At 47.7% G+C, this 22,175-nt stretch overlaps 1 protein-coding gene across 8 annotated transcripts in view; it reads left to right on the forward strand.

Annotated features, from left to right (window-relative positions):
- NPAS2 (neuronal PAS domain protein 2) overlaps positions 1 to 22,175 on the forward strand; it is a 172,074-nt gene that overhangs the window by 115,647 nt on the left and 34,252 nt on the right. For 7 of the 8 annotated variants that reach the window (XM_032255473.1, XM_032255474.1, XM_032255470.1 and 4 more), the window contains 2 exons: positions 9,924 to 10,044; positions 11,050 to 11,163. In XM_032255473.1, the coding sequence (XP_032111364.1) occupies positions 9,924 to 10,044; positions 11,050 to 11,163 (235 nt within the window). The remainder of the gene's footprint in view (positions 1 to 9,923; positions 10,045 to 11,049; positions 11,164 to 22,175) is intronic. The other variant, XM_032255472.1, reaches the window with a different exon arrangement.

Consider the following 22,175-nt stretch of genomic DNA (forward strand, 5'->3'; position numbering starts at 1 on the left):
CTCCCTCCCTCTCTCCCTGCCTCCCTCCCTCCTTCCCTCCCTCCCTCTCTCCCTCCCTCCCTCCCTCTCTCCCTACCTGCCTGCCTTCCTTGCTGGCTCTCTGGTAACCCCTGACTCAAGATGAAGTGACTCACAGGTCTGTACCTGGCTCGTGGAGGACCCACTTTTGAGGCTCCCTCATGGGCATCTGGCCAGGCTTCCATCTGCTGCCACACCATTGCCTGTTCCTGCAGAGCCTGATTGTGAATGACAGCTGCACCAGGAGCAGCATGTGTGATGGACAGAAACAAAACGTCCTCTCTCCTCTCTTCTCCCAATGAGCCCAGTCAAAACCTTACCCCACCACCACTCCCCACCCCTGCTCATCCATGAATGGGTGGCCAGTTTATGTGACGAAAATGGGGAAGCTTGCCCTGGGTTCGCTCATAGGAAAGCCTGGGCTAGGATGATGCTGGAGGACCGCAGTTCCCTCTCAGCTGCGCCTGCCCAAGGAGCAGTGTGGCCTCGTTCCAGAGGCAGCGTCCATCTTGGGGCGATGAGCCCAGCTCTGCTGATGGCCCAGGGCTCCACATCATCCTAGGTCATACCTTTCCCTGGAAGCCACTCTCTCATCCCATCATTTCTGCAAATGCTGCTGTGTGCAGATCCAAGCCGCCGCCTACATTTTCCTTTGCATTCACTGTGGCGTGGCCCACAGAAGCATTTTTCACATTACTAAGCAGATGCCTTCCCATTAGGCCCTGGTCTAACCTAATCTGTCTCCCCTTTGTGTTCCAGTCCATTTCCTAAAGTGAGGGGCGTCAGGCTGCTAGTGGGGAAGCTGGAGGCTCTCTCCTTTGACACCCATCAGAAGAGGTTCATCCTCACTTAGCCTGAAGGAGGCTGAGGGTGCAGCTGCACCTTGATTTTCATCTCTGGCCAGGAGGATAGTGATGGCTCTGACACCGTGAATACATCACCCCAGAGAAGCTGAGCTGAACTGAGGGTGTCTGAGGACAGAAGAGCTAGGGTACTTCCTTGGAGGGCGCTTGTGTTTTGTATTGAATGGCAAGGGCTCGGCAGTGGTAGGCGCTGACCGAAAGCCACCACACGTGGCCTGCTTATTGACCTGGGAATGAGAGGCAGGAGCCAGAGCTGTTTGGGTAAACAGGATTTACACTGTGCTGCTTTATGCTCTTGTAATTATCTGATGACCCAGTTGCTGTATATGGCAGACGGGACTTAGAAAGTAAGAGGGAAATTCTTCTGACTTGAAATTATGGAGCAATTTAGGACCACTTTCATAAATTATTTTCTAACTCTGGAAGGGCCAGAAATGACCTGACTCTAATTTATCAGTGCTGGGCCCACTTGAAAGCATACTAAGAGTCTGTATATAGCCATGCCCAGACACATACACCGAGTCAGCCCTCAGCTCCTGGTACAAGTGAACCTGGGCCAGGCAGTCTTTAAATTTAACTTGAATTTACTTTTAGCTTTCAGTATCCAGTTTTCACCGGGATCGTCCTTTGCAGCTGAGTAGGCAAAGGCTGTTGAGGATGGAAACTTCCCTGGTGCAGTCAGCATGCAGCTGGTTGGGCAGAAAAGCGATGGCCCAGGCAGTGAGAGGCAGAGCGGGCCTTACCCCTGGGCAGCTGACTGCAGAACCCAGGCTGATCACCACTGTGCTCTGGTGTTTTCCTGGTGCCCAGGATTTGGGTCATAATTTAGAAATTCAGATTTTGGGTTGGTTGACTTAAATGCATACTTAATTATTAAATATTACTCCTTGTGAGCCCAGGCTCTGTCCACAGATGATGCGACATTTCAAAACTTGTGAGGTTGTCTTTCCTTTGGAATTTGCAATTTTGTTGAGAGATTTCACCCATTAAATCAAGAGTGACTAACACTTACTGAGCACTTACAATGTAACAGGCACCATTAAGAGTCACTCACAGGCATTAATATGCGTAGGCACACAGACCCGTGCCTGGCCCAGAGTGAGGCTGTATCACGTTTGCTCTCCTTATTCTTACGGATCCTATGAAACACGTAGTTACCCAGTTCACAGATGATGAAACTGAGGCACAGAGAGATTAAATAATTTACACAAGGTTCCAGAGCCACCTAGTGAAGAGCTGTGATTTGAACTTAGGCCGTTTGGCTCCAGAGCTTGGTGCTTAACCACTACGTACTCAGAATCCTACACAGGACACAGTAAAGCTGAATGTTCTCAGAGTGTGGGGCTCAGAAAGGGAGAATGAGGAGCTGAGAGGTGGTGGTCAGCCCTCAAGGAAGAGGCAGCTATTGAGGAGGCTGGGACACAGCGTAGCCAGGTGGCAGGAGGCTGTGGGCCCCAGAAACAATGCCCCTCTTGGCATCACACCAAGCACAGGCTGGCCTGCCGGGGTCCCGCCCCATGCCCCTTGGGTGGCTGGGGATTGGAGATCCATTATGAGGGGGATAAGAGCAGCCAGAATTCCTTCCCACTTCTCAGACTGTCGGGCTTCAAGTCTCTGTTGCCTTCACACTGCCAGTGTCTCAGATGTAACAGAAACTCATGTGATCAATTTTTGTGCAGCAATTTCCTGATGAAATAGCCTAGAACTTTCTTTTTTTTTTTTTTTTTTTTTTTTGAGACGGAGTTTCACTCTTGTTGCCCAGGCTGGAGTGCAATGGCGCGATCTCGGCTCACCGCGACCTCCGCCTCCTGGGTTCAGGCAATTCTCCTGCCTCAGCCTCCTGAGTAGCTGGGATTACAGGCACGCACCACCATGCCCAGCTAATTTTTTGTATTTTTAGTAGAGACGGGGTTTCACCATGTTGACCAGGATGGTCTCGATCTCTTGACCTCGTGATCCACCCGCCTCGGCCTCCCAAAGTGCTGGGATTACAGGCTTGAGCCACCGCGCCCGGCCCTAGAACTTTCTTTACCAAATTGGCAGAGAAAAGAGAGAATAACGTAGCTCAAAGTGAAAGTGATTTTAAGATAATGAGAACTGTCCAGGCATGGTGGCTCACACCTGTAATCCCAGAACTTTGGGAGGCTGAGGCAGGTGGGTTAATTGAGTTCAGGAGTCCAAGACCAGGGTGATGGGCAACATAGCAACACCCTGTTCTCTACAGAAAATGCAAAGATCGGCCAGGCATGGTGGCGTGTGCCTGTAGTCCCAGCTACTCAGGAGGCTAAGGTGGGAAAACCACTTGAGCCTGGGAGGAGGGGGTTGCAATAAGCTGGGATCACGCCACTGCACCTCAGCCAGGGTAACAGAGTGAGACCCTGTCTCAAAATAATAGTAATAATAATAATAATAATGAGAACTTTTCATTAGTGGCAACACCAGCACATTTTGATGTCTAGAACTGACACAGGGAAGGAACATGGGCAAGACAGACATGCATATAATGGGGGCCAAGGGCTCACCGGAGCTTCTGGAATGAAAATCTTGCAGGAGAGATCCAAGGGGCATAAGTCACATGCCTTGGACAGAATCGGGAAAGAGTATGGCTGAGGCAGAACCAAATGAGAGGCCAAAAGTAGGCATAATCTGTGTTTCCTGTCGGCTTTTGTTTGACTTTTTGAAAGTTAGCTTCCTGGGTTACCTTCTGATTTGTTCATAGATGCGGTGTCGCCTAATGAGCTGGACCATGCTAGGCTCTTAAGGCAGATATCCTATGCCCAGCCCCGCAGATTTGCCATATGCCTCAGTGTTCACTGCAGGAGGGACTGAATTCCTAACTGGGGTTATGAGAAGCAGCTTGGCAGGGGTGGGGAGTGCCTTGGATGTGAGAACTATGTGCATGGATAACCATACCTTCCCCAAAGAAAATAAGGCCAAGTGTTTATAAAGCTGGAGAAACCCACAGGCCGGAAAATACTTCTGTGTCATGCTGGCTCTCCAGGTACGAGCCCCTGCGAGAAGAAAGTACAAGACCTGAATGGAACCTGGAGCCCAGTTCCTGTGGCAGGGGCGCAGGAAGGAGGAGGTCCCAGGAAGGGAAAGCCAAAGCCCCTGGCCTGTGTTACCACAAAACGCGCAGCAACGCCAAGGCCACAAGACACACTGTCAGGAAGCATCGCTCTGCCCTTCCCACCCACCTGCCATCACCTGCTGGAAGTTCCCACCTGATCCACGTCACTTTCTCAGCCGTGTGTCCTGGTCAGCGCAGAGTCCTGACACGTGTGGCTGCAGCTTAGAGCTGAGCGTGGATTGAAAGAGTCCAGGCCTCTAGTTAGATTTTCTTATGCCTTTTGATTTTCATACACCATAAACACAGATGTGCGTATAAAACATATGTTCAGTATTAAATTGATCAAGTGACCATACATGCAGCCATCACTGAGGTGAAGAAATAGAAAGCGGCTGGGACCACAGAAGCTCCCTTTTCGTCACACCCCCACCTTCCAGTTGGAGGCAGCCATTTTCCTGACTTTTAAGATCCATGTTTGCTTGTTTTCCTTCATGGGTTCACCGACTTTGACTTCACGGCTAAACTCTAACTTTGTGTCACCTTTTGTTTCACTTTATGTAAATGGAATCATTGAAAATGGACTCTTGTGACTTCTCCTTCTGCTCACATCGTTTGTGCGATGCGTCTGCCTCATGCTGGCAGGTGTAGCTGCTGTGGGCTCTTCTCATTGCTGGGTAATGTCCCATCGTAGGAATGTGCTGCGATTCCTGCATCCATCCCATTGGAATTCCTGGAAAGTGCTTCCATGAACATTGTGTAGTGTTTCCTGATGACCGTTTGCAAGCATCCCTGGAGAACGGGCTAAGTGTAGAATGTCTGGGTTGAGGGAAGCTCTGCCTCCACCTTTACCAAATAACACTGGAATGACTCCATAGTGGTGGCACCAATTTACCCTGCACCAGCAAGGTGGAGATGACCCAGTGCTGTGGCCTCAGAACTCGGCTTTGTCAGACTTCCTGTTTTTGTCAGTCTAGTACATGAAGGTGTCTCATGGAGTTTTACTTTGCTTTTCGCTCAGTTACCAATGAGATTGAGGGTCTCTTTATATGTTTGTCAATGATTTAGATTTTATCTTTTCTGAATTACCTGCTCAGGTATTTTGACATCCTCCTCTTTGGTTGGGTATTTTCTGGCAATAATGAGTAGGCTTTCTTTCTGCAATCCAGACATGAGTTGTGGGCAGGTATTGTTTTAATTGCCTCTCACTCGCCCCACCCTAGGGTAATGGGGATGTCTGAACACTCCACAGCTGACACTGGATGAGGCCAACAGCAGTTAATTAATCACAGATACTCACAGCCCAGAGGAGGACCAGACAGGGCCACGGGGAACTGCACACGGGAAAAGAGTGAACCAGTAGGGGCTATGGGAAGCAGGCTCTGCACCCCGGCCCCCACAGGAGGATGTGATTGACTTGCTTGAATAATTCCACAAGCAGAAACCTACTGCTCAGGGGTGAGCAGAAACTGTGCCTGGTCCCCTTGATAAGAAGGGGGACTTGGCTGGGGAGCCTCATCCATGGGTCTGTGTGGGAGGGAACTTGGGAGGGCCACTCAAGGCCCTCTCGATTTTACCAGATGCCAAGGCAGCATGTAACTTAGAACTTTAATTTGGGGCCATGCCACAGACGTCTGTGTTGCAAATATCCTCCCTCACTTTGTGGCTTACCTTTGCCCCTTTTTTAGGGCATTTTGATGAACAGAGAGATTCTTTCTGAATAATTGGTACCTTTTATATCTCAATTCATTCTTACTAGTCCAGAGTCAAAGCCATTCTCTATACTCCCTTCTGAAAACTTAACTATATGGCCATCAGTTTGACTTTGAATCTAAACTGAATATAAGTAGATCAAATATGCCTCCAACTTCCTCGTCCTTTAGGGAGACCAGGGCCCCAGTGACTTCCCTGAACCCATTGTTTTCTCAAGGTGAAGTCTGCCCAGGGCTGCCCCCCATTGCCTCTTCTAGCTGTGGCCAACACAGATCTCAAGCCAAAACTGCCAGAGCCCCTCAGGGACACTCTGAGACTTGAGTGTCCATCCAGCCCCTTCCGGTCCAGCCTCCGTGCGCTGTTAGCACAGGTTCATTTAACATAGCTGGGTGCAGTACACTGTGCTGCTGGTCAAGGCCCGACAGGCAGCTGGGAGGGAGGACCACCCACCTCCACAGGCAGGTGACCTTCCTGATCGTGGGGCTCGACGGTGAAGATGGCTGTGGATGGAGCATTCCCTCCCTTGTCTCTGTAATTGCTATTATTTTAATAAACAGAACTCAGCTCATTCAAGAGACCGTTCAACTGCAGATGTAATTTTCTCCCCTGTAAGCACGAGGGTTAAAAATTTCAAATTATCATTGCGTGTGTTGGTTTTCATTGCTATTATGTGGAAATGGTATAATAGCAATGTACTAGCAAATACATACAAGAGCCACGCACAGTCTGGAGCCCTTTCTGTGTGTTAATTCGTCATCCTCGAAACCTCCTATATATCATACCTTCCCCTACTGGTACCCAGCATTCATCTTCATTCTGTGCAGAACCTGTGGCCTCAGGTGCCCCCACAGCCCTCGGACCTGTATCGGTAAAGCTCTCCCACGCAAGTGGCCGGGCCTGGCAGCCACCAGCCTTGCTCTCTGCCACACCCACCGTCGGGGGAAGTGGCTTCAGATGGAGTCCTCCAAGAAGAGGCCATGGAGTCACTTAGTTTTCATTGTCAAGTATCTGAAATATCTTTAAGAAGAAAGACTACTGTCATCTGTGAACATTAGTCATCTTCTAAAAAAACTAGAGAGAATGGGCTTAAAATAAAACCAGGAACATCCGAAGAAACTTGGAGAAAGCCAGAATGAGAAATGGTAGCATGTACGAGAGAGGGTGCTGGTAGAGTTTCGTTCGTAAAGATAAAGACCGGTGTGTCTGTGCCAGAGCCTGGGAGCCAGGCTGAGTCCTTCCTTTCCCTCCCCCTGTCCTCCAGTCAGCCACCAAGCTGTGTCCACTGTCCTCACACCCACTGAAATGCTGACTGCAGGCTGGGAGGGGCTCTGCCCGCTTCCCGACATGCCTTCCCAGTCCCCAGCGGTGGCTGGCGCATGGTGGCCCTCAGCGAGCATTGGTTGGACTACCATATCGATGAGTTGCTTGGGACTCTGTCCATCCCTCTCCACTCCTTCCCCTCTCTCTGCTGAAACCCTGGCCATCTCCAGCATGACTTCCAGTGCGCTCTCCCCCCAAACCACAAGGAGGATCTCTTTAAAATCCACTCGCAGTTCTGCTGTCCCCTCCTTTGCGGGTGCTTCGTGGCACAGGATGGAGCCCTGACTCCTCTGATGCCCCTCGAACCTGGGCCCTGCTTCCCTGTGCAGCCTCTTCTCCCATGGCTTCTCGCCCTCCCGTTGTTCTCCACCTTCCTGCAGTGCTGTCAGGATGCCCATCTCATGCCTCTGCCTGCTGAGCCCTGCCTGGACCACCTCCCCACCCTGACTGTCTGGCAGACACTGTCTTCTCCCCCAGTTCCCACTCTAGGATTCCTCCCTCTGGGAATTCTTCCCCAGGAATCTCCCCTACCCCATCATTTTGGGAGGCAGCACGCCATCCGCAGTGTTCTGTGGTCACCTTGTTTTCATGCCTGTTACAGTGCTGACCATGCCATTCTTTCAGCTGGTCAGTGAGTTCTTATCAAAGGCCGGGCACCATCCTGGACACCAGGGATGTGGCGGTGATCAAGGCACTGGGCCCTGCTCTCCTGAAGCTCCTCTTGGAGGGAGGGAAGTGGAGTGCACAGGTCAGCACATAGATGTACAGGAAAACATCACTGTGGTGCAGCGGCCCTTGTAGTCATTCTATAACTGGTCATTCAGTGCCTAGTCACACTTGGCATGTATTGAATGTCTGCCATGTGCTGTTTTATCAGCAGTGGAGGCAAGTAAGCTCATGGACCCCTCACAGTTTCCTCATCTTACAACTGAGGAAAATGCAGCTTGGAAGGGAGAACCTGCTTTCAAGCCTGAGCTCTGAGCTCTCACCTGCCTTGCCATGATATTGGTCATCTGATGTCCCATCAAGGGGGTCATAGTCCCCTCAGAGGCCCTTAAATCATCAGTGGGGGTGTGGGGTGTCACCTGGTTCTTTCTCAGAGGAGGTGACTTCAAAGCAGGGACCTGAAGGCTGCATAGGCATTTGTTAAACACAAGGGGAGGGGTGCAGCATGTCCCTGCCGGAGGGAACAGCCCAGGGGAGGCTCAGAGGGAGAAGCAAGCCTGGAAAACTGGAGGAAAAAAGGCTCGGAAGGGTTAAAGAAGTACCAGAGCCGAGGGCAGGTAGAGAAGTGCCGGGAGCCGAGGGCAGGTAGAGGCTGAGATGTGCAGAGCCGTGAACGTGTGTTGAGCACTTGAGGCTTTGTTCCTGGAGCAGTCAGAAGGCAAGAGACAGTTGTGACTTGATCTATATGAGGCTCTTCTGACGGCTGATGGAGAACAAATTGAACAGGCACCAAAGTGGATGCAGGAAGACCAGTTTGGCCAAATCATTCCCAACAGAGAGGATGGGGGTCAGGACTAGGGTGGAAGCTGGAGAAATAAAAGTGATTGGAGCAGAGAATGAGAGGGAGAAAAACAGGCAGCACTTGGACATTGTTTGGTTTGAGGATGAGGAGGAGAAGGAGAGGAGACAAGGATGGCCCCAGGGTGTCTGGGACAGGCAGATGGCCAGCTGATGATACTATTGATGGAGATGCAAACAAGGAAAGGATGTCGATGTTGGGGACATGTGTGCATCCCTGGTCCCCAGGGAGCAGCTGAGTGGCAGTTGGATGGTTGAGGCTGGCACATGAGAGAGTTGGCTGGATATTCAAACCTGAAAGCGTATACAGATCATGTTTGCAGCTGTGAGAGTGGATTAGTTTATTGAGGGAAACTGAGAAAGAGACCTGCCTGTCTCCTCTGTCCACTTTGAGCTCCTACCTGCATATCCAATATAGTAACCACTAGATACATGTGGCTGTTTACATTTCAATTAAAATTAAATGGGCACAGTGGCTCATGCCTTTAATCCCAGCACTTTGGGAGGCTGAGGCAGTAGATCACTTGAGGTCGGGAGTTCAAGACCAGCCTGGCCAACACGGTGAAACCCTGTCTCTACTAAAAATACAAAAAATTAGCCGGACATGGTGGTGGGCACCTGCAATTCCAGCTACTCAGGAGGCTGAAGCAGGAGAATCACTTGAACCTGGGAAGTGGAGGTTGCAGTGAGCCAAGATCACACCATTGCACTCCAGCCTGGGCGACAGGAACAAAACTCTGTCCCAAAAAAAAAGAAATGAAATTTAAAACTCAGTTCCTTGTTCACACTAGCCACGTTTCAAGTGCTCAGTAACCATGTGGCTAGTGGCTCCTGTTACGGGCAGTGCAGATTACAGACCATTTCCATCATCACAGACGGTTCTATTGGACAGCATTCAACTCTACGTTATATTTATTTTGTAATCACAGTGCCCAGGCACTCAGAAAAAATGTGCCATCCCATAACTTAGAGACCTTTAAGAAGTAGACAGGCAGCCCTTTGCTGCCCTAAGGGTCAGGGAAGGAACCCCATGGGCTCTTGGGAGCCATTTAAATAAGTGATAGGCCTTGCACTGGGTGTGCACAGGAGCCATGCTGCTCACCAGCACACAGGAGTGTCGGCAAACGGCACTTCTCAGGCAAGAGGAGGACTCAGTCCTTCCTACATCTGCTGACTTCACTCTTAGTTCCCTCCTGGGCCCACAGACAACAGCACGTACACATTTGAACAAATACAAGCTTTTAGGTTACTATTTAAAACGATAGAGTGATAAACTGAGAGTCTCCCCAGAAAATCAGACACTGAACTTTCCATTTCGGGAACCAGTTCTGCGTTGTTGTGGACGTTCAGTTTCTGCTTTTGCTTTTGTTTTTCATCTGCGTTGAGGGTGTACCTTTGTCCTTTGTTTTCTTTTTCAGTCGGATGTCATGGATCAGAATTTGTTAAATTTCCTCCCAGAACAAGAACATTCAGAAGTTTATAAAATCCTTTCTTCCCATATGCTTGTGACGGATTCCCCCTCCCCAGAATACTTAAAATGTAAGTTTATTTTTTTCTGGTTTTACAAGCTAGGAAGATATGAATTTTGCTTTTGAAAGGAGGTTAGAATGAATTAAGAAGGGAGAACTAATTTTAAGAATAATTTTCCTCATGACTCAGAACATTTCCAAGATCCTTAGAGGTATATTTTAGGTTTAAAGCTAAAACTGGAATTTGGAATATGTAAGACATTTGGCTTTTATGTGGAAAATTTGAAAGCAGAGAACTCAAGAATAATAATTTATTTTGTGTATATGACAAGATTCCTTTTTTTACATGAGAGTCTTTTAGTAAGAAACAGTGCAAACATCAGTGAACAATCAGCTCATCGTGGAGGACACTATGATGCTAAATTTGTATACTATGAAGAAACCAACTGAAAACTGAATAATTAGGTCAAAAATCCAAATTCTGTCCTCCTGAGGCTGTCGTCTGGTTATTTATATACATTTGTGTTTTCTGTGGAATTTAGAAGTTTTTATCAAAATATTTGGCAACCTTGGTGGAAGGCTAACCTTGATGCCTCGTGAACCACGTGTCCCTTAATGAAGCATACACAATTGCATGAGGTAGCAAAGCTGCTTGCATCAGTGCCAGCCTGAGTCCATTTTCCATGAACAATCTGTCCCGTCGTACATCTGATTTTACTTTAAAGCAAAGCAAAAAAATTAAAGGGAGCAGCTCTATATGAGCCGCTTTATTTTAATATACCATACGAAAACAACCGGAATTAATCAATGCCGACATTACCAACCACAGACATCTGGGGGCAAATTAAGACTAATTGGGTCCACGTATGGAATGTAGAATATCTGTGAGCTATGGAAGGAAACCCGTGCAACAAGGGTTACAGACCAGGTCCAAAAGTCAGTCGTAATGAGAGAACTAGCCTGGCCATGTGTAGACTAAATCCCGTAGAGTTTTCACAAAGACGTTTCTTGTTTAGTCTGAGTCTGTGCGATGCTCACGACCCCTTTCTCTCCTCTTCTTCCTTTAACGGCCCAGCTGACAGCGATTTAGAGTTTTATTGCCACCTTCTCAGAGGCAGCTTGAACCCAAAGGAATTTCCAACTTATGAATACATAAAATTTGTAGGAAATTTTCGCTCTTACAACAATGGTAAGCTTTAATTGTCATATAATTCTGACAGTGTCTTTTCTCATGCAAACGTGCACATGGGGGCATTAAGAATCACCCAGGGAGGAGGAGGGAGAACGTGCGCTTTTCACATTTGCATTTGAATTTTCAAGTTCCCAAGATGTGTTTTCGTTCTCATCAATGTTCTCTCCCGTTAGAGAAGAACACACTCCCACACCTGTTTGTGTCAGTGCACACAGTGCCACTGAAACACATGTTATTCGTTTATTTATCTTCAGCTGATGAAATAATTCTGTACTGTGCAAAACAGCTTGCAGTTAATAAAGAATAGGCTCACCGGGCTACTCCGCCAAACAGGGCTTCCTTGTGACTTGAAGATCCATCACCTTGCCTTCTGCATTTTCTCCCTCCCCTTGCAGTACCGCTGTGAGCGTGTTTTAGTAGACCTGGTCCGTAGCTCTTCTGCTCACTGTGGCCCTAATGCACAGCAAAGGGGCCGTGTTACAATCAGCCAGCAATCTGCATTGGATGAATTATCAAGCAGGATAAGCAAAGCAGCAAAATCTTATTTTCTGAAATTACCTGGATACCTAATTGTCCAAATTCTGGCTGCAGAGACAATAGCTCTGAACTAGACTAAAACACTTGTTTTTACTTTTGACCCATGCAAAATGGGAATGCAGGCATGAGGCCAGGAATTCAGAAACCAAGCCCACAGCCAACTTGGTGACAGGCCGAGCCCAGGAAGGCCAGCATTTTGTTTTCTCTGCTCCCCCAAACTCATCACAAAACAAATAACTTTGAAACAGCGAACATTTCATAAAGCAGCAAAGATGGAAAAATAATAGTCATAAAAATTGACAGGGAATGGGGAAAGGAAGAGGAAATGAGAAAAATACCAAAGGAAACAAAAACAGAAAGATGAGCTGCAGAAATGAGGGGGAGACACAGAGAGCAGATGATGACAGCATGGACTTCTGCTGCGTTCATTACCACGGTTTCTCTCTGGATGTGGTGGGTCTGTTCCCCCAGTCAAATTAGTCACACCAGGGTTTCTATTAGAAACAGCCAAAGTAATGGCACCACGTCCTCACACCGAGGCTAACCAGAATTTTTCCCTCAACCTCAGATGGTCCTTCGTTGTATGTTATTTGCATAAATATACATGCTTTGTTTAAAAGGCTCCAACTAGATGCCAAACCTTTAGTGTGATCCTGCCAGCACGATTTCCAGGTCCAGTGTTCAGGGCTTATGCCTGGATGGTAGGCTCCTTGGCTCACTGGGAGGCCCTTCTGGGAACAGACCCGTCCAGGGCTTAAGATGGTTGGAAGTGGTGAGAGGTCCATCTTCCCAAGTGGGCCCCTAGATCTGGGCAAAGCCAGATGAAACCAAGACCTCATCCTACTGATCTGAAAGGCTTGCCCAGACTTCATGAAATGAAATGTTTAATGAACCACACAAAGAAGTAAATGGAGGCTCGCTGGGCTACTCAGTTAAAGAAACTGACCTAAGAGGCACCTTGTAGAGAACACGACGTACTAGCCCTGGTGCAGTGGTTCTTGTTAAGGTGAGACAACTTGTTAAAATGCAGATTCTCGGGCTTTGCCCTGAAGAGTCTAGCTCAGGAGATGGGAGGGTAGGGCCCAGGAATGTGCAGCTGGGGAGTGCTGTGTGTTCCAATTCCAGGGGTCATGGGCTTTGAAAAGCACTGCCCTAGTGTGATACCAGTGCCATTCTGTAGAGAATGTAATGGAATTCCTCCCAGACAACTTTATCATTGAGTTAATGTAAACAGTGATTTGGAATTTGCTTTAAATGTGTGTGCTGGTTCCTCAAAAGATTAGACGTAGAACTAGCACAGGGTCATGCTCACGGGTCCCTGGGAACAGGAGGCACACATGGCCCACCACGCAGGACCACACAGAGAAGCACCGGGATTGGTCAGGAGGCTGAGGGAACCTTTACTGTACCTTCCAAGAAAAACAATGGGTGAGAGAGGTTAGGCAAACTTGGCACTGTTGAGTTTGAATAAGTGGACTCTGGGAAGGAGGAGCTGTCCCTAATTATCTGGTGCCTGCCCGGGGTTGGTTAGGGTAGGGGACAGGGCCCAGAAGGTGGGAGGCTGAAGGACCTGGGTCGGGTGTGGGCTCTAGGTGGGTTGGTTTGCATATGAAAGGTACCTGGAAGGTGAGTTTTTTGTCCTCCCTAGGAATTGGCTAACCCTAGGAGAGGCAGTTCGTCCAGCACCAGCAAGGCTCCAGATGTCAAAGCATCAAATACAGAAACTAGAAAATGTGGGCTGGGCGTGGTGGCTTACGCCTGTAATCTCAGCACTTTGGGAGGCAGAGGCAGGCCGATTGCCTGATTTCAGGAGTTTGAGACCAGCCTGGCCAAGACGGTAAAACCCTGTCTCTACTAATAATACAAAAATTATCCAAGCATAGTGGTGTGTGTCTGTAATCCCAGCTACTCGGGAGGCTGAGGCATTAGAATTGCTGGAGCCTAGGAGGTGGAGGTTGCAGTGAGTGGAGATCATGCCACTGCACTCCAGCCTGGGGGACACAGTAAAACTGTGTCTCAAAAAAAAGAAAAAGAAACTAGAAAACATGGCCATTACACAGCCTTCCCATACAACTTCCCCAAGTTCCCAGGTGTGGCAAAATTTGAAAAAATAATATGTAATATGTATGGAAGAAAAATGACCGCTATCATTGGTTATTTTTTTTTTAAGTCAGAGTCTCACTCTGTTGCCCAGGCTGGAGTGCAGTGGCGCAATCTGGGCTCGCTGCAACCTCCACCCCCAGGTTCAAGCAATCCTCCTGCCTCAGCCTCCTGAGTAGCTGGGATTACAGGCATGTGCCGCCATGCCCAGCTAATTTTTGTATTTTTAGTAGAGACGGGGTTTCACCATGTGGGCCGGGCTGGTCTCGGACTCCTGACCTCAGGCGATCTACCCGCCTTGGCCTTGTTGTATTTTTATAGGACATCAGCTCACACCTTAAATAACTATTTAGGAAACCCACCTTGGTCCATTATCGTGAAAAGTAGCATTTCTGCAAGGCTATTTAGTCGGTACAGTGTTACATGGTACATTCTTATTTGATGCCTGCTTTTTTTTTTTTTTTTTAATAAATAATGGAATGGAAAGGACAGCAACCCTTACTCACTGCACCTGCTTCCTGGGCCTAGCACAGTCCTTACCTAGAACATAAATAAACAGCGTATAAAAGTAGGTTGACCTAAACTGAGGCTCCTTGAACTTGGCCCCAGGACACAGCTGGTGGATTTCAAGAGTGTTATCTCTCTGAGTCTCAAGTCTTTGGTCTGAACCCTGTTCTGATCAAAGACTTGAGACTCAGAGAGATAACACTCTTCCCTGGGAGCTAACAGAGCTGTCCTCGACCAGTTCCACAGTGCTCTGGGGATAGAGCATACTCACACAGAAGGGCTGCAGCTACGTCTTTGGCCATAAATCCAAAGTGGAGATTGAACATAGGTGGATACTGGAATGTGTCACTTCTGGTGCCTTGTGACTTGTCCACACTGAGGGCCTCTGAAGCAGCAGTGCGTGGCTGGGGAAGTTCATCTGTGGGCTCTGTGCCTCCCACCTCACCTCAGCTTCCTGGGTGTTTGGAGGCCCCCTTACCTGACGCGTCTACCTAGGACCCCTGCCACATGCTTCTGATACCCTCTCTCGCTCTTTTGAAAATATTTTCAGCATTTTGGTTTTCTCTGAGACAAGGTCTCACTGTCACACAGACTGGAATGCAGTGGCGCCGTCATGGTTCACTGCAGCTGCTACCTCCTGGGCTCAAGAGATGCTCCCACCTCAGCCTCCTAAGTAGCTGGGACTACAGGTGCATGCTGTAACACCTGGCTGATTCTTCTATTTTTTTGTAGAGATTAGGTCTTACTGTGTTACTCAGGCTGGTCTCAAATTTCTGAGCCCAAGCAATCCTCCCGCCTTGGCCTCCCAAAGTGCTGGGATTACAAGCATAAGCCATGCACCCATCTTAACTTGTATTTTAGATTCGGGGGGTACGTGTGCAGGTCTGTCACATGGGAACTCTGCCTGATGCTGAGGTTTGCAGTACCACTGATCCTGTCACCTGAGCGGTGAGCACAGCACCCCATAGGCAGCCCCTCAGCCTTTACCCCTTCTCTCCTTCCCCCCCCAGCAGCCCCCAGTATCCACTGCTCCCATCTTTATGTCCATTTGTACTCAGCATTTAGCTCCCACTTATCAGTGAGAGCATGTGGTATTTTGTTTTCTGTTTCTGTGTTAATTTGCTTGGGATAATGGCCTCTAGCTGTATCCATATTGCCGTAAAGGACATGTTTTCATTCTTTTCATGGCTGTATAGTATTCCGTGGCTAACACACTCTCTTCTTGCTCATCTGATCAGCTGGGCTGGCCCAAGGCTGAGAGAGTCCTTGGGCCACCACTCAAAAATCACATCAACAAGGAAGCTGTAGGCCCCAAATCACAGAGAGATGTGTAGGTTCGTGGCAGAGGAGAGAGGGTGAGGCTGAGCTGGAGAGTGCTCTGGGTGAGGCTCGACGCACATGGACGGGGATCCCATCTGGTTGTCTGCTTGCCCACATGGCTGTCTGGGATTTGTCAGGCTCTGTACATGATGGGGCTGAGTTCATAAAAATTTGAGGGGAAGGGAGGAACAAAGCCCTTTTGCTCTGGTGAACGAGGTGACATGACACTCTCCAGTTGAACATGTCCAGATTCCCCAGTGCACGATGCCCCCCTCTCCTCTGCCCCCATTCACTTTGGCAGCATAAACACAGCAGCCATTGCCCAGGTCCTTGAGCCAAGTGGAATTTTCCCCTACTTGAGTGTTCGCACATTTTGGTCACTCCTTAGGACTTCATCATTTGCCACAGATGTTCTGGGGGGCAGGGGAGGGAAGACAGGACTTCACATCTTTAACCTAGATTTTTAATAAATGTGAAGAAATATGTGTCAGGAAATGGGACAAGAAAGTAGTCTTTTTTAGAAGAGTTTCACTTGAGGACAGTTTCTATCCCAGTCTGTGCAAAGCTTTTTGGAGGACTCTGAGCTGGGATATGTAACCTCATGTCCCATTCTCTTCCCCTGAAAAGCCCATGCTGGACCTGGCCAGCCAGCAGCAGTGGCATGGACCACTGGTAGGAGCAGCCCTTGTCTTCCTCTAGTCGGCTGTTTCCAGAGTAGAGCTGAAACGAGATGACTTTATTTAGGGCTATGTTTGCTTGTAACAAATATTTTAAAAAACAAAAGAGAAATGCTTTCAGACAAAACCATCCCATCTCTTTTGCTTCTCCGGCGATATAGTGCCTCCTTTCTCAGACCCCAGGCACCCATGTCCTGCAGCTCCATCTGACCACTGTTAGTGGAAAGAAACCAGCCAGGTGATTTTCAAAGGCATGGTGAAAGGTCTTTGCTAAGGGGTCCTAATACGCAGGCTTCCAGTTCCTGAGAGATAGCTTCGTGCAAGAAGAAGGCAATCCTTTCTCCGAGCCTTTGCTCCTCCTCCAGACTTGATTTAGATGTGCGTCTGACAAATCCAGAAAGCAGTATTTCAAAAGTCGCTGGTGTGGTTCCAAATAGGTCACCCTCGGCAAACATTCCACTCTGGGCTTTCCAGAAACCACACACCAGAGTATAAAAGTTTCCCTGCCCTCGTTTTACCTACTCGCCTCTAACCGTGTAACCAGATTTGAAATACTGGCAGAAGTGGAGGCTTTTCAGCTTACAACACTCGATTCTGTATGTTCCGTGGGATTTCTGGAGGTTGCCTCATTTTATGGCTTTGGGATGGCTGGAATTTTTCCTCGCTGAGCTTAATTGAGATGCCTCAGTGAAGGGAACAAAGAACATACATGCCAGACCTCACTGGGAACGGAGACACGAGTGTGGACGGCTTCGTGGAAGGAGTGTCTCATCTACTCAAGATGCTGAGTGGGAAGCAGAGTGTCCCCGCCACCCAGCAAAGAATCAGGCCCTCCTTCCCCTGCAGCTGTCAGAGCTGCTGGAGAGATCCCAGAGGAGGTAAAATCATGATACAAAAAACTGTGACCCAAGGGCATCATCCTGCACAGACATCTAGAGTTCATTAAAATGGAACAATGAGGAATGGTCAGACTTTTCAGCAACTTCATCTTTCTGCTCATTTCAGCCTGGGAGTAGGAGAAACTTTCATACAAGTTGTCCCATAATTGTGATAAAAATGTGCATGAGAGATCCACTTGGAAGACAGGGACTAGGGGAGTTCACTTTCCTGAACATACAAATAATTTGAGCCATCCACACCAACCATCTAGTGGATAGCTTCTCATCGCTGTTACACTCTTCCGGCCCTGAAAAATACTCATTTTAGTTAATGATTGCCAGGTGATTTGAGTAAGACATGTAGTTTCCTTTTAGAGTCATTTTTTAATCCAGCAAATTGAAAATCTGGGCTGGGCACAGTGGCTCACACCTGTAATCCCAGCACTTTGGGAGGCCAGGTGGGCAGATCATTTGAGCTCAGGAGTTCGAGATCAGCCTCGGCAACATGGCAAAACTCTGTCTCTTAAAGAAAAAGAAAAAATTAGTCAGGTATGGTGGCTCACACCTGTGGGATGCTGAGGTGGAAGGATCACTTGAGCCAGGAGATCCAGGCTGCAGTGAGCCAAGATCACACCGCTGCACTCCAGCCTGGGCAAAAGAGTGAGACCCTATCTCAAAAAAGAAAAAAAAATTGCAAAGCCCCAGCTCTGTCTTGTGGCTCCTGCCTTTTCTCCAACGTTGCTCTTCTCAATGCAAAACAACTGAAAGAAAGGAAACAGGAAAGGGCCAAACATGCCCTGGGTAAGGTAGGCAGTGCCCTGCCAAGAAGTGGGCAGGATGATCACGCTGCTCTCCTGAGAACCCAGTCACCTGGCTACTCAGAACACTATGAAGAGAAAAAAATGAGCCTGAAAATAGGGCTTAATCAGTGGGAGATGACTTCTCATGAATGTGCAGAAAGTTATTTTCACCTCAACATTCCAAAGCCATAGCCTGAACGTTTTGGATGTTTATCACAACTGGGGCTTAAGAACTTTCTTCTTTCTGGAACAAAACCTCATCACTGAAAGTTTCACATCTTCCCAGATACCCGTCAGCCTTGTTTTTCATTTGTTTCAAGAAGTGCTGAGAAAGCTCTTTGTCACTTCCTTGTGGACTATTGGTATGTTTTCTTCCAGCCGTTGCAACTAATTTATCATAAGCAGGTCATCTCTGATGAGAATAAACTTAATTGCTCTGATGACTGAGCCGATAACTCAGTGGAACAGAGCTGGGCATCTTTCTCCAGCTCTTTGCATTCTTTTGCTGTTAACTAATGCTATTACCGTTTCTGCATCTCCCTTGCTCCTTCCTGAGCCCTTTTGAAAAAAGTTCTCCATCACCTGAGATCTTCCTGCCTTCATTGTCATTTTTTTCTCCTCATGATGGCTGATTTGGGAGCTCACCTGTGTCATCAGACAGACTAGGAAGCCAACCTTGGCTGCTTCCAGATGAGGCAGACATAAGTCATTCTGAGTCTCTGGGACTCTCCTGGTTTGGGAATACCAAGAATACCAGCCCAGGACAAAACTTTTTCAGAGTCTCTGAAGTTAGAGAGTGTAATGAAAGTTTCAGGACATGGTAACCTGTGGACCGTTTTAATAGGAAGATCATCAAGAAGGCACCAGGCCAGGTGCAGTGGATCAAGACCTGTAATCCCAGCAGTTTGGGAGGCTGAGGCAGGTGGATGAGGTTAGAAGTTCGAGACCAGCCTGGCCAACATGGTGGAACCCCGTCTTTACTAAAAGTATAAAAATTAGCCTGGCATGGTGGCTCACGCCTGAGGGACACAGCAAGACTCTGTCTCAAAAAAGCAAGCAGGCACTGCATCTCTGCAAGCAGAAGCCCACGGCACATACCTGCTCTGTTTTCCATCACAGAGTGGTGATTGCCACGTGCTGATTTGCAGCAGTTTCCCTGACTAGGCCTCCTGCTGACCTGTGTTAATGTATCAGTCGGGCAGTGAGTTCACCTGCCTGCCAGTGGAACCCAGGCCATGTGCTAGAGGCACCTTCCACAGCTGGCAGAGTGGACGGGCCATCAGCTGCACCCAGCTGGGTCACACTGCAGAGGGGAAGCCACCTTGGGGTCCCAAAGCCTGTGTGCTAGTTACTGGCAAGGATGAGATGGTGGCTTCCCAAACTGAACCTTAAGCTAGGGTTTAGAGCTAAGCCGGGCCATCTCATGGGCGGTCCATCTGACAAACGCGTGTTGAGCACTTGTGCGCAGGACACCTGCTCAGAGCTGGAGACAGAGGATGAGCCCCAATTCCTGCTGTGGGGAAAGCTATATTTTAGCTTTGGGCAAGAATAAGGTCAATTTTGAGTAAGATGACCCTAGGGAGGGAAATGTAGCAAGAGTGAATTGCTTTTCTCTATATCGTGAGTGGTCAGAGATCTGAGAAAACAGGGCTGCTCCTGCATTTGGTGGTTAATCCTTCTGAGAGTCTCAGGAAGCCAGTAGTAATTAGATATATTCTTTCTATTACTTAAATTGAAACAACTAATTGAATCCTTAATTAATGTCTTTAAAATACCTTGGGATACAAAGTGCCAGAGAAGTTATTCTAAGTGCTAAATATGACTCTGAAGTCCCAGGGAACAGTGTGTGCCTGTGTTGCCTCTAGAATACGCAGGAAGACTCATGCTACAGGGAAAAGTTATTTCAAATGCAACTGGAAAAATGTTCAGAGCATCTTCTTTGCCTTAGTTTTCCCCCATGTTTCCTTCTTGGTCTCTATTAAAACATTCATCCTTGATTTATTATCACCCTTGACCATGCCCTCAGTTTTTTAAGTTTTCTGGTGGGAAAAGTATATTGAGGCGAGACGTTGCTCTGTTCTGGACATCTGCAAAATATCTAGCTCATCAAGCCCAGGCTACAAGCAATAATGAAACTTCCCTTTCAGGAACGAATTTTCATCTTTAAAGACTTAGATGCTATAAAAGAGCAGATAAAACCGCCCTGGGGGGCAGCCAGGCCAACAGGAAGCTCCGCAAAACACCCACCTAATGTCCATGATCTAGGTCTCTGCTGCCCTTCAAGAAGCAACCAGAGCCAGGATGTTTTGAGGCAGCTATTTTCCACTTCAGAGTCCTTTTCTGTCCCCTTCTCACAGTGAATCAGGGAAGACATTTCTGACAGAGCACAGGAATTTAACAGCTGAAAGAATTGTTCAAAGAAGTTGCATCATTTAGAGATAGATTAAGGAGGCTTTCTCTTAAATTCCTGGGAGGTCTTCAGAAGTTTGTTTGGAAGGTCTTGGTATTCTGAAAGAGTCAGAATTTTATTAGTCATTGTCTGGCTGGGTAATATATCTTAGATTCAAGCAGAGAGAGTATTTCACATCTGGGAAGATTTTTAGTGTCTTCTATTACACAGATGTTCACATCTGCAGACCCTTCCCTTATGTGGAATTGTTTTCCTTCCCTTTGATAAGTTTCTTGGCTCATCCTACAAATTCATTTGCAATAGCCTAAGCCAACTTGTGACAGATGTAAGCTCTCCAGAGACCACTATTTTTTATTTTGCCCACTTTATATTCATGTTTGAAAACATTAGTATTTACGTGAATGAATTCAGAGAATCTGTTTGGTAAAATGAATTTATTCATGTTAGTGGAGAGAAGACCACGTTATAGAATCTTTTAGAAACCTATAAATATATGTATAGATTTTAAAAAGTGATTGGAAAGCTAAAATCCAAAGAAAACCTTGCAGATTTCATTCTATAATGATTTAGCTTTCTGATGCTTGGTATGCTCCTCATTATCTTGGAGAACATCGTGATAGTTCAGAATATGCAGCATATAATCAACTCCATTGTAAAAAGAAAACGCAGCATAGTTTATCAGCCATGGGGATCCTCAGCCTGGCTGCATGCTGGTGAACCTGCAGAGCCTTCAAAAAGGCCAGTGCCTGGGCCTCACCCCAGAGTTCTGAATTCACTAATCTGTTTAGGGCCCAGGCAGCAGTGCCCAGTGTCCCCAGGGCACCGACTTTGAGAATTCCACATACGCAGTAAATTGTTTTTTCTCCTATTTAACAGGATTCTTTATCCCACCTAGAAAACTCCATCTAAAAGTAGCTGACTTTTTCTCTGGCTCAGAAGGTCAGTAGGTTCTCCACAGCTGCCCTGAAGGCAGGGATTGAGTCTCACAGAGACTTTGCCGAGGCTGCCAGAGGTGTGGGCTGGCGCCATGATGTGGTCCAATGGGTGTGGGCCTAGAATAATCCCCACGTCTGCCTTGTTAGAACCCTGGGCCTGGAGCCCAGAAACTTGATGGCATCCCTGCTCTGTAGTTTCTGAGTGATCATGGTTAATTATAGAAGCTTTCTGCGCCTAGGAGAGTAATGCCTTCCCAGACTTATGTGAGAAGGCATAAGAAGGTGCGTGAGAGTGGATTTTGTCACCTGGGCCTCGCTAGGGAACTGGCGAGTTTTGTTGTAGGCGTTGTGTTCCTCTAGGGATGACCCTAAATCCTGAGCCCATCTCCTTAGTGACCCAGGCCCAGCCCTTGCATCAGCCTCGGCTCCCAAGGGGGAGTTTGAGGACAGAGGCCCCTGAACCCCAGGTGTGCCAGCCAAGACGGGGGTGGGGAAGGGGGTGTCAATGATGCTGAGACATCCTGACTTTCCCTGGAACTATCAGTGTGAGGAACACTGTCTGACTATGGAATTCACCTTAAAACACTGGCTGAAGTGAGTATTTGAACTGTTACTGCAGAATGCGGCTGTCTTCTCTTTTTTTTTTTTTTTTTTTTGTGGGGGGAACAGAGTATGGAGTGCGGTGGCATGATCTTGGCTCACTGCAACCTCCACATCCCAGGTTCAAGCAATTCTTATGCCTCAGCCTCCCAAGTTGTTGGGATTACAGGCATGCACCACCATGCCCAGCTAATTTTTGTAATTTTTTTCTTTTCTTTTTTTTTTTTTTTTTTTTTTTTTTTTTT

This window comes from Sapajus apella, unplaced genomic scaffold (assembly GCF_009761245.1).
Source record: "Sapajus apella isolate SASKATOON/1434 unplaced genomic scaffold, GSC_monkey_1.0 scaffold89, whole genome shotgun sequence".
Taxonomy (NCBI): Eukaryota; Metazoa; Chordata; class Mammalia; order Primates; family Cebidae; genus Sapajus; species Sapajus apella.